This window comes from Struthio camelus, chromosome 17 (genome assembly GCF_040807025.1).
Source record: "Struthio camelus isolate bStrCam1 chromosome 17, bStrCam1.hap1, whole genome shotgun sequence".
Lineage (NCBI taxonomy): Eukaryota > Metazoa > Chordata > Aves > Struthioniformes > Struthionidae > Struthio > Struthio camelus.
The window spans coordinates 16,280,110-16,303,917 of NC_090958.1; the positions used below are offsets into that span (position 1 = coordinate 16,280,110).

General features: G+C 51.9%; 1 protein-coding gene across 40 annotated transcripts in view; it reads left to right on the plus strand.

Moving 5' to 3' along the window:
* The window catches only part of NCOR2 (nuclear receptor corepressor 2), a 291,098-nt gene that overhangs the window by 134,794 nt on the left and 132,496 nt on the right, over nt 1-23,808 (plus strand). For 37 of the 40 annotated variants that reach the window (XM_068911834.1, XM_068911856.1, XM_068911855.1 and 34 more), the window contains 3 exons: nt 1,143-1,322; nt 8,176-8,289; nt 22,763-22,819. In XM_068911834.1, the coding sequence (XP_068767935.1) occupies nt 1,143-1,322; nt 8,176-8,289; nt 22,763-22,819 (351 nt within the window). Of the gene's footprint in view, nt 1-1,142; nt 1,323-8,175; nt 8,290-21,358; nt 21,579-22,339; nt 22,454-22,762; nt 22,820-23,808 lie in introns of those variants that run through there. The other 3 variants (XM_068911853.1, XM_068911852.1, XM_068911854.1) reach the window with 3 other exon arrangements.

The window sequence follows — 23,808 nt, forward strand, 5'->3', positions numbered from 1 at the left end:
CTGCTCCGCTGCGTGCACCGACCGCCCGCGCTAATAGCTGCGCCGAGTCCCCTGTGCCAGCAGTTCCCTGTGGAGGCAGAAGGAGGTGATGTTCACCTCCCTTTGCGCCGCCTGTTGCTATCAAACCGTGTCATCCCACGGGCACCCTCCTTTCGGTGCACGAGGCTCGCGTTTCCGGGCGATGGGCTCCCGAAGGCTTTGAGAGGTGAAAGGTGGGGTGCCGGTGAGGCGCTGTTGTTCCCGGATGCTCGTGAGAGGGTGGCTTGTTGATATTAGCAAAATTAGTGCTTTGCTAGAGAAATCAAAGGGGTTGAATGTTTGCGTGTGTTTTCCCTCTGTCCCCAGCTCGTGGTAATTAAAGTTGTTCTCAGTGACGGTTGCAGAGGTTGCGCTGATCCAGCTGGCCTCTGATTTGAAGGGTCTTGCTGAACTGAGAGCTTCTTTACCTGGAATTTGCAAAAAGCTGTTTATTGTCAGTTCAGTTTATTTTTAATCTAATCTGACCTTGTCTAGCCCCATGCTCTCCCTCTTCCGAGAGGAGGTGTTGGGCATCTGTTGCTCTGAGCTCCACACAGAACAAGAGATGGAGGAGACCCTGCAGGAGGTGGGATTCCTCCCTCCTCCCTGGAGGAGGACCTCATAGCCCGTTCCCGTTGCATGCGCATTAACTCTGCTCTTCTCTCCAGCATGGTATGTTTGTGTCTGAGGGCAGCAAGTCTGTGACTACTTCATTTTTCACGGGAAGAGGCAGCTTTGAGCTGGCCGCTGAGATGCGGAGGGATGGTGTGGCCGCAAGGTCGGCCCCGGCTGTTGATGGGTTTATTGGTCCTGTAGGGATGCGGCTCGCTCCAAAGGTGGTAGGAGCCTCTGAGAGGCTTTGGCAGGAGGAGAAGCTGCTGTTGTGCCCCCGGGAGACTAAGCTGGTGCTCTCTGTGGAGATGCTGAAGGTTGCAGTGCACGGCAGTGGTGTGATTTGGCAGCTGGTACTGCTGAGCCTAGCAGGTTTTGTGAGGTGTGCGTGCATGTGTGTGTGTTAGCGGTCTGGGAGCAGGCCAGGGAGCGGTGGCAGCTCCTGTGGGAGGATGAGAGGAGGATCCACAGTCTCCTGGGAAAGAGCTGATGTGCTTTTTTGTGCTCCCCAGGACCGCGGCCTGCCTGGCAAACTGGAGCCCGTGTCTCCAGTCAGCCCTGCTCACCCCGACTCCGAGCTGGACCTGCTGCCAGCCCGGCTCTCGAAGGAGGAACTCATTCAGAACATGGATCGCGTGGACCGCGAGATCACCATGGTGGAACAGCAGATCTCCAAGCTGAAGAAGAAGCAGGTAAGAGGGCAAGCTCTGGAGGGGAGCACGCGTCCTCACTGCTGCATGCTGACTGACGCCCAGTCCTTGCCCTTGCATGTCCCCAGAGGGGAAATGGCAGTGCCTGGTGCTGCCAGTGACAGCCTGCGCCTGTGCTCCCTGTTGTGGTGAGGGCAAGCTGCTGCTCTGCCAACAGGCCCTGGCTGCTGGTTGCAGGTTGAGGGAATTTTGGAAACCTTGCATATGCGTTCTCTGGTATGTCAGAATACCTAAAAAGGGAGAAGAAAAAACCTGTCCTCAGTGATTGCCCATGGTCATGCAGAGCTGGAAACACAATCGGGGTTGCCTGGGTCCTCTATACAGCACAGCATTATCCCAACATCTTTCCTTGTTCCTTTCCAGCAATTGTCTTTCCCCAGTGCTATTGCAGCCACTCTTGTAGCATTGGGCTGTTTGAAACGTTGCTGCTGTGTGCCTGTGGCTCTGTGCGCCTGAACCTTCCTGTGCATCGGCCCCATCTCAGGGCCTTTGCGGCTCTGCAGCCCTGAGCAATGCCCAGTAAAACTCCTGCAGTCAGAAATGTGGCTAAACAGAGATATGGGTCTGATCTGCTTGATAGTGCTTTACCCCTGCACAAAAGCAACTGCCCAGCAGACAAATTGCCCGCCTTACTGTTGCTATGTATGCAATTACCATAAACCCATTAAGAGATTAGTATGACAAAACCTTGGGGGCAGTCTATGGGTTTTTTCTTAAGGGCTTTCGCTGCCTAAAGGAAATCACTTCTGTCTGTCTCTGTCTTACCGGTTCTTTTTTCCTGTGCTTGGGGCAAGTTTCTAAACTCTCCCTGATGGCTGCTAATCCCAGCCTGCCCGGGAGGGGAACGGTGGTCTCTCCGGAGGCACACGTGTCTGGAATTTATGAATGGAGCTGTGTAACTGGGCTGTCATTCTGCCTGCGAAATCAGGACTAAGCCGGTGCTCCTAGAGGACAAGCATGCGGTTGACCTTCCTCCCCATCTGCAAAAGTGGAGCAGGAAGAGAAAAATAAGTTCAGTGAGGTAGCTTGAAGCTTCTTGCATTTCCCAGACACACAAACCCCATACCTATAACTCAGCTCCTGTCCTGTGGCTGGCTCCCTAGTATCTTTTTGAATGCAAGAGTATCCCAAATCTCCTTTCATTTTTGGATTTACATTTTTGCTTTGCAGATGCTATGCTCATTCTTTCCTGCAAGACAAAGCAGTTTTATTTTCAAACTATATGGTTTAATTAATATGAAGGACCTCTTTTGTGTTGCTTTTTATCCCCAGAGGTATCAGAGTGCTTAGTGAAAGGGAGCCAAGAGAGTTGAGAAACAGCTGTGATGCTAGATGGAAGGAAGCAGTGCTGTATGCCTTTGCGGGGGGTGGGGGGGGCAGCAGGAACATCTGGAGCAATAGAAACCACAGAGGAGCCTCCTCTTCTGGTGGGGGTAACTGGGCAAAGCTCCCTTCCCCTCTCCCTCCCTAAGAACCACAGACGAAGTGCTGGTATCCTCTCACACCTGGCGATCCCACTCCTTTCACAGAGGACAGTGGTCCATATTTTCAACTCACATTTGAAGAGGGAAGTACAAAAACTGGTTGTTTCTCATTTCAGGTGAGGAGAGGCACTTCCAGAGAGGGGTGCGTGTGCCTGGCTCAGGGGCAAAGGGTTCAGCTCATGGTAGCCAAGAATATCGATAGCTGAGCTGATTTTTTACAGAGCTGATGAAGACCAGCCATTGGAGTTAACAGGGGCAGCATATGCTCGGTGCCATTAAAATCAAGCTGTCCTTCCATTAGGAAATGGTTCTTTTCTTGTTGGCTGTTTGGTTGGTTTGTTTTCTTCTGAACAAATTTCATGATTCTTCCTCCCCACAAAAATGCTCCGATTACTTGGAAGAAGGTGAAGGTGATTGTTGGCAGTTAAATCATCCCGTCCCCTCCTCTTTTTTTTTTTTTTTTCATTTTTGATAGCGACATCAATTGCTAACAAATTCCAGATCCCAAATACCACTCCAGATCCCTCACGTGCTGTGGCCTCCCTTCCCCTCCGACAAGATTCCTCCTCTCCTTCCCTGACCTGTTCCTCCAAAAAAGTTCTCACATCTGGGCCAGTGCGGTTACGCACGAGAGGAAGTGTCCGCGGGGGGAGTTCCTGTCTGAAAGGCTCGGAGAATGTTTTGTCCATCTGTGCATCTGAGCCATCAGCGCGGGAGAAGCGTGAGCGAGGGAAAACAATCAGCCTGAAACAGATACTGCTCCTCCTGGAACGAGCAGTGGAGCAGGGGAGAAATTGTACGCAGCCGTAATATCCTAATGCTTTTCCCCTCTGTCTTTGGGAGGCCTTCTCAGGGTGATTAAATACGTTTGTATGGAAAGGCTGTGCAAAAAAAAAAAACCAAAAAAACCTCTCCCTCTCTCTCTCTCTGTCTCTCTGATTGTTCCAAAAATGGCAAAGGCGGCTCTGCCTGGGCTTTGCTGGCAGGAGGGGTTGCAAAAGCAAAGTCCTCAGCAAGCTGAGAAACTTTCCCAAAATCCTGTGCACCCCTGGCAGAAGGCTGCTTTGATCCGCCATCGCCCGCTTCATTCATGTGCCATATGCGCTTAAATCTCTCATTGAGTTCCTTCTCCCCCTCTTTCTGACAAGGAAGGATAATCTTTATGCATTTATTCCTGGCACTGGTACCAGGAATCTTAACAAGAAATAAACTGCTGAGCTTCTCTTCACGGTTATATCTGAGCCTCCCTGAATCGGAGAGCTCTCTGAAGGGCTTTCTGGGAGTACAACACTCCCACCTGGTGATGGAGGTGGAGCTGCCGTGGCCCGCAGCGCTGCAGCCCTGTGGGCTGTGTCCCGCCGGGTTAAGGAGCTCTGGGTTTTCCCCTCCATCTCCGGGCTGAATTCCCCTCCGATCTTCCTCACTCTCTTTGAAAGCAGTTTCCAGAAATGGAGCTCCGTGGCTGGGCGCCCTCTCCTTCCTGTGGGCAGGACGCATGAAGCATCCTGGGGAGCACGCGATCGCTGCCTAACGCCAGGCAGCATGGGAGCCAGACGCGGCCGCTGGGAGCGGGGAGGCGGAGGGTGGAACCATCAAGGCTCGTCCTCGGTTTCCGACTGTAAAGGTCACAGTCCTGGCCTCGCTTTGGTGGCAGACCTTTAAGGAATCCATTTCGGTCACGTCTGAGAACCTTGACCTATTTTGCTTTGCTGTTTCCCACAAATCCCGAGGGTGGCCATTGCGGGCTGTACCTGCTGAGGTCAGGTTTGCCGTTCCCCGCGCTCTCTGCCCGCATCCCGGGCTGCAGCATCCAGCCCTTTAATAATTGTACAGTATTACACAGTGGAGAGTAGATTCTAATTCTCTGCTGTATTTCAGCTATAATTAGATTTTTTTTATTTCTTTTAACGAGCTGCTTTTAATGAGCCTCCACTTACTGGCAAACTTTCATTTCCTGATATGCCATCAAATCCTCTTGTCTGAAATCAATTAGAACAGACTCGACCACTTTGCAAAATTTTTGTGGGTTTCCAGAACAATGTAGCCAAGTTTCTCACATTTTTTACCCAAATATTTTCCCCAGGAGAAGTAGAGGATTGAGGTTCGTTCTTTTGAGTTTTTGGAGTTTATAATATGGCAACAGTGGTGTGTGTTGGGGGGTACCTTTGCTAAGCTGAGGGTAGTGTGCCTCTGAAGTCCCTCTGAAAGAGCAGAGAGGTACCTGGAAGCTTGAGTAAAGACTCGGACGTGCAGGGCCTTGTGAGGACTCTGCTGCAGGTTGGAGGTGGGTTGCCTGGGTCCAGCTCTGGAGAGGATCCAGTTGAACAAAGCCTCCGAGAAGTGTTTTAATTGCCAGGAAAGTTTAGTTCAGTCCAGCACTGTTTGACAATTGCTTCCCCAGGGGGACTGATGCTGTTTGCTTGTATCTGTTTTGCAACCCGTGATTTAAGCCATGGCTTCTTGAAGAACTGTGGTCCTCTTTGTGGTGGTGGGGTCTTGAGGCACCCAAGAAACAGTTGTGACTGAAGAGAGGAGCTTTTTGGGCTATTTTATCATGCAGTTAGAGCCCTCAACGTGTCATATTTGTATGGCTCTTCATGACAAATGAATTGCCACAGTGCCCAGGGGAACAATTATCCCTCACTCCAGGTGGGGATGTCAAATCCAGATGGTTTAAACTGGGGTTTGCCCAGCTGTAGTCATATGCTGCTCTCCTAGTTTTGGGCTCTTACTCAAGTGCATGGAAGCGCACTTGTGCGGAGCCCAGGTTGTCTTGCCCTCTGCCAGAGCGTGCTGCCAGCCAGGACTGCACTTAGCTGCACCCATTGCCACCCCAGCACATCAGCATGGGCTGTCCACCTTCAGGGTGGCTTTAAGCTAATGGAGGGCCTGCGATCTGGTGGTGATGCTGGCTTTCCTGTGTCCTTGGTTGCATCATGAAGCTCCCTGTGCTGCTGTCTTTCCCCGTGTGGAGCAAGATGCTTATCTGCCTCTCTGGGAAGCTGCAGTGTGAGTGGGGTCCACAGCACTGGGCTGCTTAATCCATTTAAATATATTTAATTTTGAGGTTGCAAATTATCTCAGGCTAGCCAGTAGACCTATCTAGGTGCTTAAGTGTTTTCTTGGACTGCATCCTACAGCCGAAGTGTCGTTAAGGTGAATCATCAAAGGGAACGGAGATGATCTGAAGAACTAATAGGTGCCCCCCTTCTTCTCAGACCATGAGACACTGCTGTCTCTGGGAGGAAGGTGGTGCACTCAGCTCTGATGAAAGCCGATTGCTGTCAACCACAGGTGCATTTTCACAAATGGGTTTTTATTACTAGTAAAAGAATCAATTGTTTTCTCCCTTGCTTTAGCAGGGGATATTTTAGCTGCAGCAGAAAATATAAAGTTGTGGGGTATCAGAAGCGATCAGTGAAAAATCATATGCAAATTTTGACAAATGTTCCCTCTCCTGTTTCTGTCCTTCCCTGCAGCTACTGCGTGCAGCGTGCGCCCTATGTCTTCACCAGGGAGCCACTTGCCATAGGAGGAGCTTGGAGGAATCTGTTATTTCCTCTTTCATCTGGGCAGTTCCTCAAATTCAGTAGAAGGGCTCAGATGTTTTTCTTGTCTTGCACCGGTTGGGAGAACTGGGGATGCAGGTTGTACGTAAAACAAGTCTGCAGACGGCGATGATGTTCTGAAGTGCTCTTTTAAATACGGTGATTTATAATTCATGTTTGCTGTGGCCTGAGAAGCTAGCACAGTGAGTAGGAACACATGGAAAGATTAGTGGTCTCCAAGCATGCTTACATGGACCTGCATGCCTAAAGCTGGCACACAGGTTCGCTCTGCCCGTCCCTGAAGGTGGGAAGGTTTATGCTGAGTTCCTGCAAGCTCCCTTCTGATTTTCATCTCATGAGGGGGTTGTTTGCATTCAAGTCAGTTTGGGGCTCAGCATATTTTACTGTGTCTGTGTGGCAGACACAGTAAATGGGAGATGATGGACATGTTCATTTGGGCTCCTGAGTGTTTATGCTCTAAGACAAAGCAAAGCTTTGGATGAGAACCAAGCGAAGGCCTTTGGTTGCCTGGTGTTCTGGATGGCACTGTATATTTTAGTACACAGCTGCTGGACCTCTAAGCCCAGACACCATGTAATGTGGAGCTGTGGTAATGCAATACAGTTAGAAAGCAGAAGAGACAACAGCATGCACTGCTCAGCATTGTTGTGTCTCTGAAGGCAGGACGCGCTCATGATGGCCACCTGCCCCTACTTAGTCTTCTCTAGCTGGCATTTGGATTTATGTGGTGGTTTCTGCTCAGTGCCATTTGTTCTGCGTGACAGAAGAGGAATGGGTCTCAGAGTGCCTTCCTGAGAGAGCGTGGTGGCATATGACTCAGAAGGTGGTTAATGCTGTGTGCCGAAGCCCTTGCCAGGTCCTTCTAAGCCTGCCAAGATGACCAGAGCTGCGTGAAGTGTTTATGTTGCAGGTGTTTGCAGGTGGTGTGGGGCCATCCGATGCTCGGGGCAGCTTCCCCTCAGAGCCAGTTATTCAGCATGCTGGGGTGCAGTCCTTGAGCTCTTCACAAACGTTTGCTAAGGCAAATGATATTTTGGTCGCCCACATCTGACTCCCATGCTGTCCTCCCTGGGGAGCCCTATAGCTGTTGCTTTCACTCTTACACCCTTCTGTCCCTGTCGCCTTGGCCGTGAGGGCTGCCGTGCGTCTGGTTGGGCAGGCTCCGACCAGAGACTTCTGCTTTCATGGTGTTATTGCCTCCTCTGCCGTACTTACTGTTCTTCTGCGTGGCACAGGGATGGCTGTCTCCTGCCCCAAACAGGGCTGAGGTGCACAAGTCGATTCATTGAGAACAGTCATCTGGGGCATCTCTGCCAACCGCAGCACTGAAAGATAAAACTGAAGGGCAGAGCGCAGCCTTGCTGCTCACCCCCTTGCTCTTCCATCACTTCCCCTCAGCGCCAGGCAAGGTAGCCATAGACAACCGTGCTAGGTAGTTCCCCTGAAGGATTTCCAGTAAAATCGTTATTTCTAGCCTTGAGCCCTCTCCAGCATGCCTGTTCAAGACAGGTTCTTGTCCTCTTATCCATGCCTGAAAAGCATCAGCCCACTAGCACTGGGACAGGCCATCTGGGGTAGACAGCATCGCGTCTCTGCCTGCGGGTGGTCTTACACAGCTCTCCTCCCTCTGCGGGGCCCGAACCTGCTGACATCTCGCAAGAAGTGTTCCGGGATGGCGGTTTCTGTATTGGTCACAGCACTGCGGAGAGTCTCGTGTGGCCGGGGACGGCTGCGTTTCTCTCGCTGTGACTCACTCTCTTCCTCCCCCTTTTCATTCCGCAGCAACAGTTGGAGGAAGAAGCAGCCAAACCACCAGAGCCTGAAAAACCCATCTCCCCCCCTCCTATCGAGTCCAAGCATCGCAGCTTGGTGCAGATCATCTACGACGAGAACCGGGTGAGTCTGGCAACGATGGAAATAGAAATGTGTGATTGCGCTCTGTCATACTGGGCTGGGGGTGCCCAGGCAGAGGGGGCATTTGGGAGAGAGGTAGATGGGCAATTCCCTGGGGAGGTTCCCTCACGGGGAGACTATGGGAGGTTGTGATAGATGGAGGCTCATTGGGAACGGTGGCGACAGAGGGCTAGGCTGTGAATCAAGCTCAAATGTCTCTGAGCTGGGAGAGAGCTCAGATGTTGGGGTTTGCTGTGATAAATGTTAGATTTAAAGCATTTAGGAGCTGCTTCAGAGCCTATCTGTTAAACAGTTCATTCCATCTGTTTCTTCTGGAGTGAATCGGGTCAACCTTGCCTTGAGAGATGGGCTTTGGCTTGGTGGAGTGGGCTGTGTTTTTTATTTGAGGGTGACCTTGGTAATACCTCCAATACTGGCAGGCCAGCTCTGAGCTCTCCTGGCTGCCCCTGAGCCGTGGGGCCAGAGGAGAAAGAACGTGGATTCAGCTGTGGCTGGATTTGTGGACATTTGATGCTGAAAACAGCATTAGCAAAAGTCACGCTGGCATCTTTGGCTCTGGATCTCTGCCTTGACCGCTCGTTTGTTGCACTCAGCCATTGCTTGTAATAGCAGCCTGAGGAGATGTGAATTTTACTGTGTGCTTTGGAGTGACGTTAGAAAATTGGGCCCTTTGGTAGATAATCAAGCACATTCATTTTCATTTAGGTGTTAGATAAAAAGGATGATTTTGCATAAAGTCGCTAATTACTAGTCGCTAATTATTTTGAATTGTGAGGCCTGCAGTTTCACTGGGAGCTGCAGAAATCCAGGTGTCTGACTCCTAAAAATCACATACCCTGTGCTCACAGGCAGCACAATTTTTCTGCTTTTACTTTTCCCATCTGTGCTTCTCCCTTAGCAATAGGAAACCCAGCAGTGGCACAGACTGTTGTGCAAGTGGGTGAAGACTGAGGTTGTATGTGTTTAAAGTATTAGCAAGTGCCAGCTGGTAATAGCTTTACAGACACTGGGCTTTGGAGGCAGGTGCTGAGTGTTTCTCAAAACCGGTTCTCCCTTTTGGTGAGTGCCGAGTGCCCTTTCCAGGAGTTTCTTGTGAACCTAACCAAAGTTAAGTTCAGAAAAGGAGATCTCAGATATTTTTATTTCTATTTCCTTGACCCCATCCTCCCCCCTAAACGTTCCCCTGTATTTGGTCCGGAGCACGTTATGTACAGAAGAAAAGGGTGATTGCACTGTGGCAGAGCAGGGAGAAGATCTGTGTTGTTGCGGGATCTTGCTCAGGGCTGAGCGTCTTGCTTGCTCCTTGTCCCGCTATGTCGCGCCCTGTCTCTATCTGCTCTTCTGCCCTGGCAGGGTCACTCTTTCCCTCCCCTCTCCCTGAATCTCCCCTCACCTCCCCTTTGACAAGCGTGATCTGCTCTTGAAGCTACTGCTTGAGCCAATCCCTCAGGGTTGCTGCTCTGTCCCGTGGGTCATGCTGAAGAGTATGGAGAAGCAAGTTAGGGGTTTTACATTTCTCCTTGAAAGTGAATGGTTATAATAGCTGGGAAGTCGTCATATACAGTGCTCAGCGTTGGTGGCATCCATGTGTCAATGTTCTTGATTTTGTTCCAAGTTACACTGATCTTCAAAGCCAGGTTTTAACCAGGAGCATTTTTGCTATTAACCTTCACAATAGGGTGCACTCATTCCAGGTGGGTGCTCAGCAAGCAAAGGTCACATCTGACACCAAATGTCTATATAATTTCAAATTTGGCTCTGTGTTAGTATCTGTGTGATCCCTGGGACATATAAATGATGATTCTTCCCTCTGTTCTGGTAAAGTCCCATTGAGAATAGCATGTAAGCAAGCTTGTCTGTGGGTAGAAGACTCTGAAAAAGCAATTCTTCCCTTTTGCTCAATAGAAACCATAGTAGGCTAGAGTTAAGTTCCTCCTTTGAGGAAGACATAATCTATTCATGGGCTATAGGGAGAGTCTAGAGAGACTTGCTGGCCAAGTGTGATGGCTGAAGTTGAGTGATGAAAACACTCTCTCAAGTATCAGCTCATAGAGATGCCAAATTGCAGGCTGTAGGAGGAAGGGTATGCTGAGAACTGTAGGCCGCATTGCATCTGTCATTGCTCCAGGAATAAAGGTGGGATTCAGAATGTAATTGTCCTTCTAAAGGGCATCCACAGGCTCAGCTTTCAGTCACCTCTGCTAAACATGTTTGTAACAGTGGTAGGGCCCTTATTTTCCCCCCAATTCGCAGCAGATTTGCCTCCTTAATAACCCTTATTCTTCCCCTTGGCCCGAGATACCTTGGAGCCAGGAGGAGGCTGAGAAAAACTGCCATGTTGTAGAGAAAAAAGGCATGGCAGGACTGTTGGATAAGAGCTTGAATGGAAAGTAGCTGAAGATAGGACATAAGGTTCCTTGGGTGGTTTAGTGGCAGCAGACCATCTGTGATGCACCCAAGGTCTGTCGAATGTGGGAAGGACCCCTGGTTTCTTTTGTGTTGACCTAGAGGTTAGTTGCAGCTTAACACTTAATTGACAGGTAAGTTGGTAGGAGCAAAGGGCTGCAAGCTAAATAGAGACATATTGATCAAGAGTGGGAAAGGTCACTGAGCCAAATCTGTACTCTTTTTAAGCCTTTCTGCCTCTTGTGTGTTGCAGAAAAACAATGAGTTTGAATGCCTTGAGGTTTGCTTGCAGGAAGAAAACCTGCTATAATGGCTGTGGCCCAGCCGTGCCTGCCGCTGGAGCCAGGGTTTCAGCCTGCAAGGCAGTGCACAAAGGAAGGACGAGCTTGATTTACTCGTATTATTCAGCTAGTGACTTGCTTGAGGGAGGCAGTGTGTTGTGAAAAATACAAATAAAAGGAAGATATTCAGGCCCTGGGAAGAGGCAGGACAGCAAAGCACCCCAGAAGAGTTGGCAAAGCCAGAAGTGATTTTTAAAGGGCGATATTGTGGAAGGGGGAGAAAGCCAGCGCTTGTGTGGACACCAGAGCAGGTGGGAGGCGATGCGGTTTGAGGAGGGGCGGTTGTCTGGCTCTGGTTTAATTCCCCATGAACCATGGGTCTGTGCTTCGCTAAGCATAGGGGTGTCGCTGTCCCCGTTCCCACCGTTCCTGCCAGCCCTGTGCCAGAGTTGTACACTGCATGCAGTTATACCGCAAACAAAGGAGATATCAAAAATGGTCCATGGAAGAGAGGAGGTTATGTGAGGACAGAGCAGCGAGAAACTCCGGAAAATCAAGTTAGCCAGTCATTCTGTGACCTACTTTCCTTTTGGCGATAGCTGTGGCTTTTCAGGGGTGAATGATTTCTAATTTTAGCCCATGGTTCATCAGGGAAGTCTATATGTTTTCTCACCACTGTACTGGGTATGGATGAGGGGTTGGGATGCAAGCTGGCATTGGCCTACGTCTGTTTTTTTCTAAAATTCAGGTTCTCCTCTGATACTAAACTCCATCACACTGCCTTTCCCTCTTGTGACCTACTTAACATGTATGATTTGAAAAGTTCCTCAGCATTGGAGAGAGTAATTTTGGAAAATTTGACTTGTAATTCCCCCTTGCTATACTCCGCTGGACAAGTAATTGGTTTCCAGAAAAAAAGATGACCTCCTCCCTGTGGGTATATGCTGACCACACACTCATCTTGGCTCCAGATGAGCCATGAAATTGCACCTGAACAAGTACCTTTTTTTGAGTGCATTTGCAAATAGAGTAAAAAACACCCCCACCCCCATGCCGAAATCTCAACTGTGCGTGCAAACTGTGGTGTGTAGCAAAAGGACATCCGTTTCTAGAAGGATGTCTGAGAAAGCAGCTTAGCGTTTTTGGTGTTATTTGTAGACTAAAATAAGAATAAGCAGTGGGTAGCATTTTCAAAAGCATCCGAGTCCTATTTTCAAAAGTGACTTTAGTCCCTTAAGATGCTGGTGCCAATGGACCTTGGCACAAATCGGATGGTAACAGGTGCCTCAGTTGCCGCTAGAAGTTGACAGCAATGCAAAAGTTGGTGATCTCTTAAATTAAACTGCACAAATGACCCTTAGCCTCTTCCCAGCGGCAGAGGTGCTCTCTGTTGGGTCTGGCGCCTCTACGGCGGTGGCTGTGTAGCACGGACTCCTCATGGGCTTTGATTTGCCCCTCTGGGATGCATTATTGTATCCAGCAAATTTAGTGTCTTTCCAGGTTAAATTTGCATAATCGGAGCAGCTTTTCTATATTTTTAGTAAGTTTTATTCCACTGGGCTGTCCATGGGTATCCCTTACATCCGTCCTTCCCTGAGGTTGGTTTAACATGCCTGGGCTGGAGTAAGTTTTGCTGCTTTAAATCAGAGTTTCCAGGTCCCCGCTACGCATGTGGAGGAGGGCAGCGGCTCTGAAACACTCTTTGACTCTGTTGCGTGGTGGGGCCGCGTGCGTCCAGACACAGGTCTCCGTCTTCGCTCCGGAGACGGAGCCCGTCCCCAGGTCGCGGGTTCCTGCAGGCTGAGGAGCCAGCGCGCCGGGCGAGCCGACGGCTCCCGAGAGCGCAGGCTGGAGGTGGCTGGGTAACCTGGTCCGTGAAGCAGTCTGAGCAGGTCTCCCTCTTGTTTCCACTGATGCGTAATAAAAATCCCTAGCGCCTGTTCGCGGTGGGAGGGTAGAGGATTGCACTTGGCGGGATTAGGAGGAGCAAGCTGGGCTTTGAATCCAGGTGATGTTTTTCTCAGGAGCAGCGCTCCAGCTTGGTCGGGGAAGGGCCCTGCGCAGGCAGGGGGAACCGCTCGGCCTGTGCTACGCCGCGTTCGGGACGGGAGCTAACCCGCTTTCCCGGACGGCTTACGCCTTTCCGTCGCCGGCACGTAAAGCAGCGGTGAGGCCTGAGCCGTGGCGTGGTTAAAGCTCTGCCATCCTTTAAACGAGCGCACGTCGCATCCCTCTCAAACACCGAGCTGAGGTTTTATCCGCCGGGAAGAGTTGGCGTCAGGATGCGGTGCAGCGGGGTCGAGGAGGGACCGCTGCGTGCTGCGGTCCCCGCGGCGGCTGGGCGGCCCGCGCCCTTCCCGGCTTCGCTGTCAGCTCTCCGAAAAACTGAATTTGATGCAGAGCAGCCAGGGGAAGCAAAGCAGGCAGCGATGTCTGTCTCGCTCCTGGGACCGAGCTGGTGGAAATCAATAAGATTAAATTTTAATTCGCTTGCTGTCTCAGCGCTTGTTCCCTCAAAAGGGCACAGCTATCCATCTATAAATTCAGCGTTATGCTGTGAAATTGGAATTCAAAGGGTTGTTTTGAACTTTTTCCACCCCCTGCTGCTGTTGTGTCTGTGCGGAGCGTATTGCTCAGCTATCCGTTTACCCTCATCGAGTGTGTCCATAAAGCATTAATGCCCCATCCATAAATAACGGAATAAATACATGAACGCTTTTAGCATTGCAAGGTATAACCTGGCCATTAGCTACTCAAAGGCGCGGAGTGTGACTCAGGTCCCATGATGATTTGATGTCTGTGTAACTGATTTTCTGTGAACTCCTGATTTGCATTAGAAAGGAAAGACTCGGGCCTACAAGGGCAGCGTGGAACTGGGGCATGGCAAAAATCCTTAGCTCTGAAACCCCTTTTGGCCACTAAATCTGCAGGATTTTTTCAAATTCTAGTTTAGGTAGTAGCCTAGGGGGGCAGGGAGGGCAGAGGGCATGTTTTATTCAGCTGCTGAAAGGGCCTCATTACTTTTACTTTTGTTTCTAATAACTTTTACTCTGGGTTTGTCTCATCCTGGCTTAATAATGCAGGATTTGCTTTCAAATAGTCCAAAGGAAAAATTGAAAAGGTCATAGTTAGATACGGTTAGCACTTCTGCGTAACAGCAAAAGGTTGCAGAAAGATAAAATTCAAATACCTAAAACATTGAATGACTCAGAATCCTTTAATTTTTCCTCATAACTTAAGGACTTTTTTTTTTGTCCTAACATCTATTTGAAGTGTCTGCTTCAGGCTCTGAAGTTCCCCATAAGCGCATTGAATGAGAATTTTTGTCTGAGGCAAATCCTGACCCAATAGTGCTATGTCCTATGTGCGTTTTCAGGCCCTGGGAGTAGAGGCGAGAATTGCGGTGACTCCAAGTAAGCCGGGAGAGAGGAACTTAAACTGTACGGCCTGGTTCCTGCTCCTCAGGTCGAGTGACCGAAGTTTTCCCATAGCTGCCTCAGCGATGAGGCTGCGATTTCCAGAAGACTTCTGAGCGATGGCAAAGTTTCAGCAGGCTCTGCCTCGCCTCTGTAGCACGTTACCTTTGAACTTAATGTAACTTTGGCACCACAACCTTAAAGGTGACAGAGAAGATCTGTGTGTAGACACTAGATCTGTGTGTGTGTGTGTGTGCATAGAAACACTTAAGATATAATGTGAGTTTCACCCCTCAGCTGTGGATAGCGTATGAGACAGCCGACCGCAGAAACTCGCCGAGATGACTAGCCAAAGACGGAGAGCAGAGAGCAGCCAGAGTGAGTCAGCTTGTCACGCTCTGCACAGGAAACCTGAGGATTGTTATTAACGCAGAGTGCCAACATGACCCGTTTCCCCAGTTTTCTTGCTATTTACGATTAGTCATTTGTAACCTTAGTTACACGCATCCTCTGGACTGCGGTGAGGAGTGCCTTGGAGATGGGTCTCCGTTACCACCATTGTGGTGGAAAGGTTGCTCCAGCCAAGCGTGAGGGTGTCTGTAGCTAGAGAGCGTGCTGGGACGCCTGGGTCCTTCGGGCACGGCTGAAGAACGTCTCCTACTTGACCAGGTTAGAGAGGGACCTGCCCAGCAGCTCGAAGGTGGAAGCACCTGGGGGTTTTTCTCACGTTGGCTGAGCAAGCGGATGTCACTGAGGCTGGCGCACAGCCTGCGTGGATGCATCAGGGATGTTGGGGTTCAGGGAGAGTTCGGAGCGTGGTGCGTTGGTTGGGAGCGCTGCTGTGAGCGGCCGTTCGTGCTGCTGCGGAGTGACTTCTGCCCGCTAATGCCTCGGAGGGACGAGCGTGGTGGAGCTCCCCAGCCCTTTCCGCAGAGCCCGGGCTTTTCCCTGCGCAGTGGCCCTTGCGCGAGACCGAGCTCGTTGTGCCTGGTCTGTGGGAGTGCAGCACGTTGCTGCGATGGTTTGGCTCCGGGATAGAGAGCGCTGAGATTAAAAGGGAAAAAATGGGTATTCTTGGGCCCAGGGAAGAAAACCTTTCCAGATGAAACCAGCACTGCCAGGTCACGTTCTGGTCCCAGCAGATCTTGACACAGAGGGAGCACGTAAGAAAGACTTTTATTTTTAAATCCCCCCAAACTGTTTGGCTTTCTGCCTTTTGTAGGATGTAGGGAATGTGATGTCTTGTCCAAGGCTTGTCATAATTTCTACTGACTTCAGTGACGCTTCTACATTTCTGAATTTTGTTTTAAACAAAGTCCACATCCAGCCTGCATCTTTGACTCGCAAGTCCTACAGCTCAGGCTATCGTAAGGACTTTGTGGTCCCAACTGGCCAGCAGAGGTGGTTGCCGTGGTGGCTGGTTTTCCCAGCACCACCCTGTGAGCAGCACTGCTGCCCCGTTGAGGGATTTGCTTATCTCTGTGCAGGACACGCCTGATCCCAAATAGAAACGCTTACATTCCCCAGCACGGCCGGCTCTGCCTGCTGCCTACGACATGCTATAAATAACCCTGGGAGCACAGTTCAGCTGCAGCAGCTTGGAGCTTTAGGGAGTGATGGCTGGAATCGTTCCAAGAAAATGCCGCCTCCTAATTTCAGATCCGCTTTCCCAAAATAACTTTGTGTTTCCTTCTCTTCCATTTTTAAACTTTTCTTTAAGAGGAGCCCACGTGAAATCGCAGCCTCACCCCGCTCTGTGTTCGGATGCTGCAGTGCCTCGTGGGGTTGGTTCGTCATCCCTGCCGGAGCTCGCATGACTAGGAAGCTGCTCTCCTGTCCACTTCCCCATCCCACTCATATTTTAAGTTTTTTCAGAGGGAAGAAGAGAAAAAAGAAGCGGGGGAGGGAGGAGGGTGAACGATACTGGAGTTTACTTTGGAATCCAAGTGCATTTTAGGCATGAATGGAGATTTTTGTAGTCCACAGGGAGGTTTGTGTTGTAGGCAAAGGCATCTTTATTTGCAGGGGCTCGCAGCCCCGTCCGGGGGAGCTGTCGGTGGGAGCGAGGCCCAGGGCAGCAGAGAGAGCTGGGGAGGACAGCAACCAGCATCTTTGTGCAGGCAAGTTCTGGAGGCCCTGCTGTCACAGCTGTGAGTGCATTGCTGGCCGCTGCTGTTGGAGTGCAGCAGCACAGCGATGGAGCGCGTCAGTGCAAAGCACCCGTGGCTCTGCCACGTTGCAACCCCTCGCTCTGGGGAACATGGGTGCCTTCGGACAGGCCAGGAAGCATGGGGCTGGGGCTGGCACCGTGGCGTGGCAGAAGCAGTCGTTACTAGTGCTCTCCGGCAGGCAGGAGGTGGCTGGAGCACGACTCCGCGGCTGCCGAGCTGTGTCTCTCTGGTCCGTCTGAGCAGCTCTCGCTCACGCCCCCACGTGCCCGCTGGCACCGTGTCTGTCCCGTTTGCATGGGTAGGAAGTTCTTGTGGCACGAAGCAGCATCCACCCCTCATCTGCAGGTCCCTGTGCGTGAGACCTACTGTGATACATCAACAGCTGTGGTTCAGCCACACATCTCGAGTCACCTTGTTCACCCTGCAAACACATATGAAGAAACAATGCATGATGGATGTCACCTGTTGATATGAGTTGGCCTTAAATATGTGCCCAAGGAGATGCTTCTCCCCTAGGGAGCGTCTGCGATTTGGCCATGCCTGTGCTGGTATGAAATCCTGAGCCTCTCTGCCGGAGCAAAGTGACTCTGATGTAAATGGGAGCAAAATTCAGCCTCAGGGCTTGAGTTCTGCTGCGAACGCCTCTGCTCTGTGTGCTGTAACAATATTTCAGGAATCTGCACCGAATCTGGAAAAGAGGTCATTAGCTGCTTGCTGTGGAACAGTAGAGGGACTATAAAACCAGTAGGGATCTTCATGCATCTCACTAGAAGTAATGGCTAGATTTGCTTCTTGATACATTTCCTTCCATTAAATAACAGGGATTGGAGACGCAGATGCATTGCCAACTGGAGTTGTTCAGTGACTGTAGGATGAACCCACTGGTTTATTTCAGTAGGGTCAATCAGTAAGTGTGCTCCTAATGAAGGCAATAGTAGAACTGAGCCCAAAGTGGTTGCCCCTCAGCAGGGTTGCCCACAGTCTTCAGCAAAGGTCCTGCGGTTGCAGGAGGAGCTGGAGTCTGCCTTTGCACCTGGATGATGTTAGGTTTGCCTAAATTCCAAAACCAGCCTGAATAGCTGGACCATGTTTTTTTTGGGAGCACGTTTTTCTGTGGCTAACTGTCCTTCGAGTACGAGGCTTAGTATGATGTGGGAACCCTCTAATAGGTATAATATGTCATTCTCGATTTTGCCACGCAGCTCTCACATAGGTTTGTGTGGCCTTTTAGACAGCTCATTACAGTTTGGTTATGGTCTGATAAATGCAGCAAGGAGCATCAGCAATTACAGTGTGTGTCAAGTGTTAATTGGGCAGCTTTCATGATAGAGGCATTTCTTTGTGTATGTACAAAGATATGACGTGCTCAGAATAGCTTTCCCTCCTGATCTTTCGTTCTGGAGACGTGTACATTACAGTCAGTTAATGCAAGACAAATTATGTCATTCTTCTTGATTCACCACATGTTCTGCCTGTGGTGATTTGCCTCTGGGTCGTCTCATTAAGTTGTCTAAACATGGCAAATGCAGCAGCTGAACGTATTCAAGTTTTTTTTTCCGAAGTTAATCGCATTGTACATACAGGCCTTCAGCATCATCAATTTATAACTGTAGGATCCAAGTGTGCCAGAGCATCTTTCACCAATGCTGGTGCCCAAAAGGGGCCTCTGGGGGGAAAGGCTGTCTCCAGCTTTGTCGCTGCAATCTCATATCTGCAAATAGTTGTCCCTGCAGTAAATTGGGCTGATAAATTTTCCACAGGTATGTACCAGAAAAAATTCTGACAAGCTGATGCCTCACCCTCAAGAGGAAGTGGTGGCATAGAAGTGTAGTTAGCCAAATAGCCTCTTGGCAGAGGATGATGAGCGTTTTGTGGTCACTTTAATTTGTTTGTCCTCAAGGTGCTCTGAATAGACAGCTGACTTAATTCCCCCTGAAAATCTTACCCCCTGGTTTTAATTGCTCAAGACTTCCTAATGCCACCGTGCTGATGTTCTCCAAGGTCAGCATATTTCATAGCTCTGAGACCTAAACATTAAGATCTAACTGAAAATTCTGAGCTCTGTAGCATTATGAATATTTCAAATTGGCAAGTCGCTGGGCAGATTAGCTTGTTCCCATTAATGAAGTTAGACGCACAGCAGTGGAAACATTTAATGCTTAGCGGTCTCTTTTTCAGATGGGTCCCTGTGCCAGGGTGGCTGGTTCTGTACCACCTTCGACAGGCTCTGGTTGGGTTTCTTGCCTGGGTTGTGTTTGCTACAGAATTGAGACTTTTGATTTCCCTTTATTTCCTCATGTGAAACCAAATATCATTACTTATTGATATTAATAGTTCAGGCTTAAGTTAGCCTTAAAACTTAAATCTTGTACACAAGCCTTGCAAATTTTGTGACTGAAGACAATCTTAAAAAATTCAACGATAATTTAGTAGCTGAACTGGAGTTGCACATAAAACCTCGGTCGTCAGTTGCAATGGTTTCAGCTAGAGCGCTCTATTCGACGGGGATCTGTGATGCCTGATTGGAGTGTTCCTGTAGGGGCTCAACACGATGGCAACGTATTTTTACGAGCGCTTGTGTCCTGCAGCAGTGAGGGTGCAAGGGCTCCTCCTAGAAGATGAGTACTTTGGTGCACCTGCTGGAGTTCTTCTTTCTTAGTGAATCTAGCAGGATGTCTACGTCAGTGAGTTGTTCCCTGAAGGAAGGGACGCTGCATGGAAGAGGCACTCTTTAGCAGACGTCCTATTTTACGAGCAGAGCTAGATACGTGTTTCTTATCGTTTGGGCTGCATGTTACATCCCATTGGTCTAAAGCTTTGTGAGCGCTCATGTTTTGCGGATGGGTCCTGGCACTGTGGATCACTTTTTTTCTGGTCAGATGGGGCTGATCCCTTGTTTCCAGCCATCACGTAACAGTTGAGGAGGGTTAACGTGGTGATTTTACTTGGCATGGAAGCAGAGGTGTGTGTTGGCCGGGGGAGGTGCCCTGCAGAAGGAGCGTGCAGGGCAGAGGCGCACGTCTGTCGAGGGATGCAGGAAGAGTTCAAGGAGCTGCAAGTTAGAGGGGCTCATAGATCCCACCAGCCTCCCACCTTTCTCTTGAGGGAAACCTACCTGCTGCTGGGAAGGAGGCTGGCCAGGATTAAAGCAGGAGGCATTTATCCCATCCACTCTGCAAATAACCAGGCAAATAACTTGCTTCTACTGTATCTTCTTTTTATCACACGTCACTGCCCTCTTTGGCTTTGTTCTGGGACACACGTTGCTCTCCAAAGACCCAGCTCGGGCATCAGAGCTGCCATGTGTCTCCCCACGACCCTTGCGCGTGTGTCGCAGCTTGTTGCTGGCTCACAGCCTGCGCCCGGCACAGCCGCCCAGCCGGGGCCGGACAGATGTGCAGCGCGGCCCTGTGCGACGCGTGCACGTAATGCAAGAGCAGGCCACTGGGTGGCTGCCCCGTCTGCCTAACGCGGCCGCGGCTCGGGGCTCACTCTGAACATTTCCAGGATCAAGCGTGCAAATCCCCGTCCGGGCCAGGTGGCATGCAACCAGCTTGGAGAGTGCTACAGAGGAGGCCCAGCACGGCACGGCTCTGCGGCACCCTCCTGGGCCTCGCTGTCCTCTTCTTGGGGGGGAGCAGAAGCTTAGAGAGCCCAGAGAGAGCATAATGGTGGCAGAAGGGACGTCCTGGCCAGCCTGGTCTCAGTTGTATCCCTGGTGTTAGAGCAGGGGAGGTTTCTATCATGCTTCATATATCTGGGCACAAGGTTAAAATCTGACCGTTATATGGCTCTGGCGGCTCAGGGAGAGAAACGGGGACCGTTGAAATTCAACTTTGTGCTTGGTTTATGTTTGCCAGCTGGGTGTCTGCTCCTCCGCGATCAGAGTCTGGGCCCGCCTTGGGTCCGCACGCGCAGCATGGCATTCGCTCGTTGGGGCCAGGGTCCACGTGCATGGTGCACCACCGTTCGCTCCTGGGCCGGGATGGCTGTGCCAAGGAGCGTGCTGGCAGCCGTTGCTCGGAGCGAGGGGATCCCGGGCCGCTGCTTGGCTGTTACTGATGGCAAAGTTTGCATGAGGAAAGGGTGCGCTGTGCCCCAGGAGCTCCGGAGAGGGTGGGATGGGAGCACAGCACTAGCGCGGGGGGGAACTCTGCAGGATTTAGGCTCAGCTTTGCATGGGCTTTGGTCAGTGCATGCTGGGGTTTTAGGAGGAGAACAGACCCTTCCTAACTTGCTGTCAGAAGGACACCAGGGGGAGGACTAGGGGGTAGAGCACCTAGCTGAGACTCCGTGGGCCTGACGTGTGTCTGTGCCCGTCTGTGGAGCGCACGTAATGGTTGTGACGTGTGTAAACCCCTGGGGGTCTGCTGTGCAGGAGCACCATGGCAGAACAAGGCAAAGATGCATGAATAATACAACTGCCGCTTGCACTCCGTGTGTGTGTGTGTGTAGGCAGGCGCTGGAGCAGGTACAATTTTTGGTTACCTCTGCAGTAGCATTCTTGAAGTTATACTACGAAAGGCTCTGTATCCTCATGAGCGTGTAGCAAAGGGAGTAGGTGGAAACCTGTCCCCTTGTTCTGGTGAACCACCTGGAGTGGGTTTTGCAGCCGGGCCAAGGCTCTTTAGCTGAGGCTCTGCAGCTTGGCTGCGGGCACGGTGACTCATGCATCTGGTCCCCGGGCCAAGTCTGCAAAAGTGCACGCTTGCAGATCAGGCAGTGTGTGGGTTTGCAAAGCCCCGATGAGGAACTTGCACACCTACCGTCTGCATCTGCACTTGTGCGGATGAGCTCTGGCAGGCCGGGGGCGGGTGGATCCGGCTCTCGGGAAACCCCCCGAGGCCTGGGTTCAGCGGGGGACCCCGGAGGCAAGCCGTCGGTGCGACGTGCCCGCGGGCCGGCAGTCGTCTTCTCCCTCGAGACCCTGAAAAATACGTCTCGCTGTGAGCTGGCATGAAGGTGAAAGGAGACCGATGCTCATACGTGAGAGCGGCGTGAGTGAGACCCCTGGATCTGCAGTCCCTTCCCCTCCCCACCCCAGGAGAGGGATTTTGAGCCGGTATTTGCCAAGAGCCCTGCTGGCTCGGCCGGCGTGCTGCGACCCCAGATCTCACCCTTTCCCCAGCTCTCGAGCGCTGGGATTCGGCTCCTGCTCTTGCAGCTCCAGCCGGGCTTTAGCGCTCATTGGGTTAAAGTTCTGAACGTGCTTTAAAAAGGGCTTTTCCTCCCCCTTTCGCTGTGCTTAAGCGCTACGGCGGCTTCGCTCTGCCTGCACTGCTCCTTCACCTCTATTTTTGGCAGCGGTGGATTTTCTCCCCCCACCCCACGAGTAAAATTCCCTCTTTTATTGAACGACCCCCCCTGAAAATCCATCTCGGCGGTCCCCTTTGCTGCCAGGTATTCGGCTTTATTGGATCAGCGCTGCGTCTTGGCGGCAGCCTAAAGCGATCTGGATTTATCGGGCTGTTTGTGGCCGTAATTGAAAAGCCCGGCTTTGCGAGGAAAGGCTGCTTACCGAAAATGTCATCTTTTATTTAGGCTCCTGCTGCAGCGCACCCCTGCCTTTTTTTTTTTTTTTTTTTTTTTTTTCTCCTTTCCAGGCCCGTTTAATTAGTAACCGCCGCACACGGTATGACACGTGTGCCTTTTTTTGTTTTTTGGTTTTGTTTTGTTTTTTCTAATAAGCGCTCGGCAGCGGGGCTGGGGGCAGGGAAGGGCCCTGCCGTGGCGGGGAGGGGAAGGGAGCGATCGCGAGCCGCGGAGCCAAGGGCAGCTCGAACATAACGATCACATGTTCGCGAGACGATGAATCCTAGAAAGGGCATCTGTGTGCGCGTGCCGGCCCACCCTCCTCGCCGCGCCGCCGGAGGTACCGCGCGGATCGAGCCGCTCGGCGGCGGGGGGCTGCCGGGCGGCCGAGCGGGACCCCCAGCCCGCGCCGCTGCTCCGGGGCGCTCGCCGGCGGCGGGTCGAGCTGGCGATGGCTTGAGCCGCCGGTGCTTTCCCGTGGCTCCCCGAGGGTGGGTTTAACCTTCTCGCCCGCCTCGGGGTGGGGATGGGCTTCGCGGCAGGTTGGAAGGGGTTTTTTGGCACAGGGCGGCAGCCGAGCCTGTAATCAGTGGCAGAAATAACTTTTCGTCTCCCCCCCCCCCCTTTTTCCCCCCTTTCCTCTCCGCAGAAGAAAGCCGAAGCTGCCCACCGCATACTGGAAGGACTGGGTCCCCAAGTGGAGCTGGTGAGTGTTATCTCTCGCTGCGGGGATTTGGAGGCGAGCCAGCTTCGGAGCGCTCTCGCTGCGGGAGGCGAGCGCACCGTCGGGCGTGCGCGCCTGAGCCGTGAGAAGGAAGCGCGCTGCGGGCCAGAACGTCTCGCTGGCTCGGCACCAAGGCAGGAAGCAGAGCGGCTGCGATGAGTACTGAAATGTGTGTGTACACACACACACACACGCACACACCTCCGCTGGTTGGAGCGCCTTAACCCTTCGGCTGCTCGCGCAGGATGGCACGGAGGGCCCGGGCGCAGCCCCAGCTGGGCTGCGCGTCCGCCGGCCCGCGAGCCTGGCGACGTGGCGCGCCGCCGGGCCGTTTTCCTCCCTCCCCGCCCCGGCGCGGATGCGTCTCAGAGAAGGGTGCGCAGCGGGCGCCGGGGAAGCGGCCCTGCGAGCGCGCGGCCCGAGCGCGGGTGGCTGGAGTTGCACGCGTCCTCGCGCTGCCTCCCCTCTGCACAGGGAAGCTACGGAAAAACAGGCTGAAGAAGCCGTCAAATTTCAGCTGCGCCCTCGTGCAGCAAAACCCAGCTGTATCTCAGGAGGGTGACTCCCGGGGGGAGGCTGAGTTTTGGAGAGAAGGGCTGGAAAACAGCGGTTCTCCGCCGATGCTGCAGGACAGAAGCAGCTGGAAAGATCGGAGGGAGCCGGCCGCGTGCCTGGCAGAGCATCTCTTGCCTTGCACCCTTGGCTCCCGCCGGAGGGTGGGATAGAGAGGGAGCTCTCCTGCCGAACGGGAGCGTGCCTCTCGGGCTGTCCTCGGCAGCTGCAGTTTGGGCTCGCCTTTGTGGAGCCTGGTACTAATTGCTACCCTCCCTGAGTGCCGAAGGGAGAGGTCACGGGGGAATTAGTGGTCACTGCTACTTAGTCAAGCCCACTTCCTTGTTTAGGGGAACAGGGCTCATTATTTTCCCTATGAGTCACCGAGGTCAAAGCCTTTGGTCTCTTTTTGCTCCTCA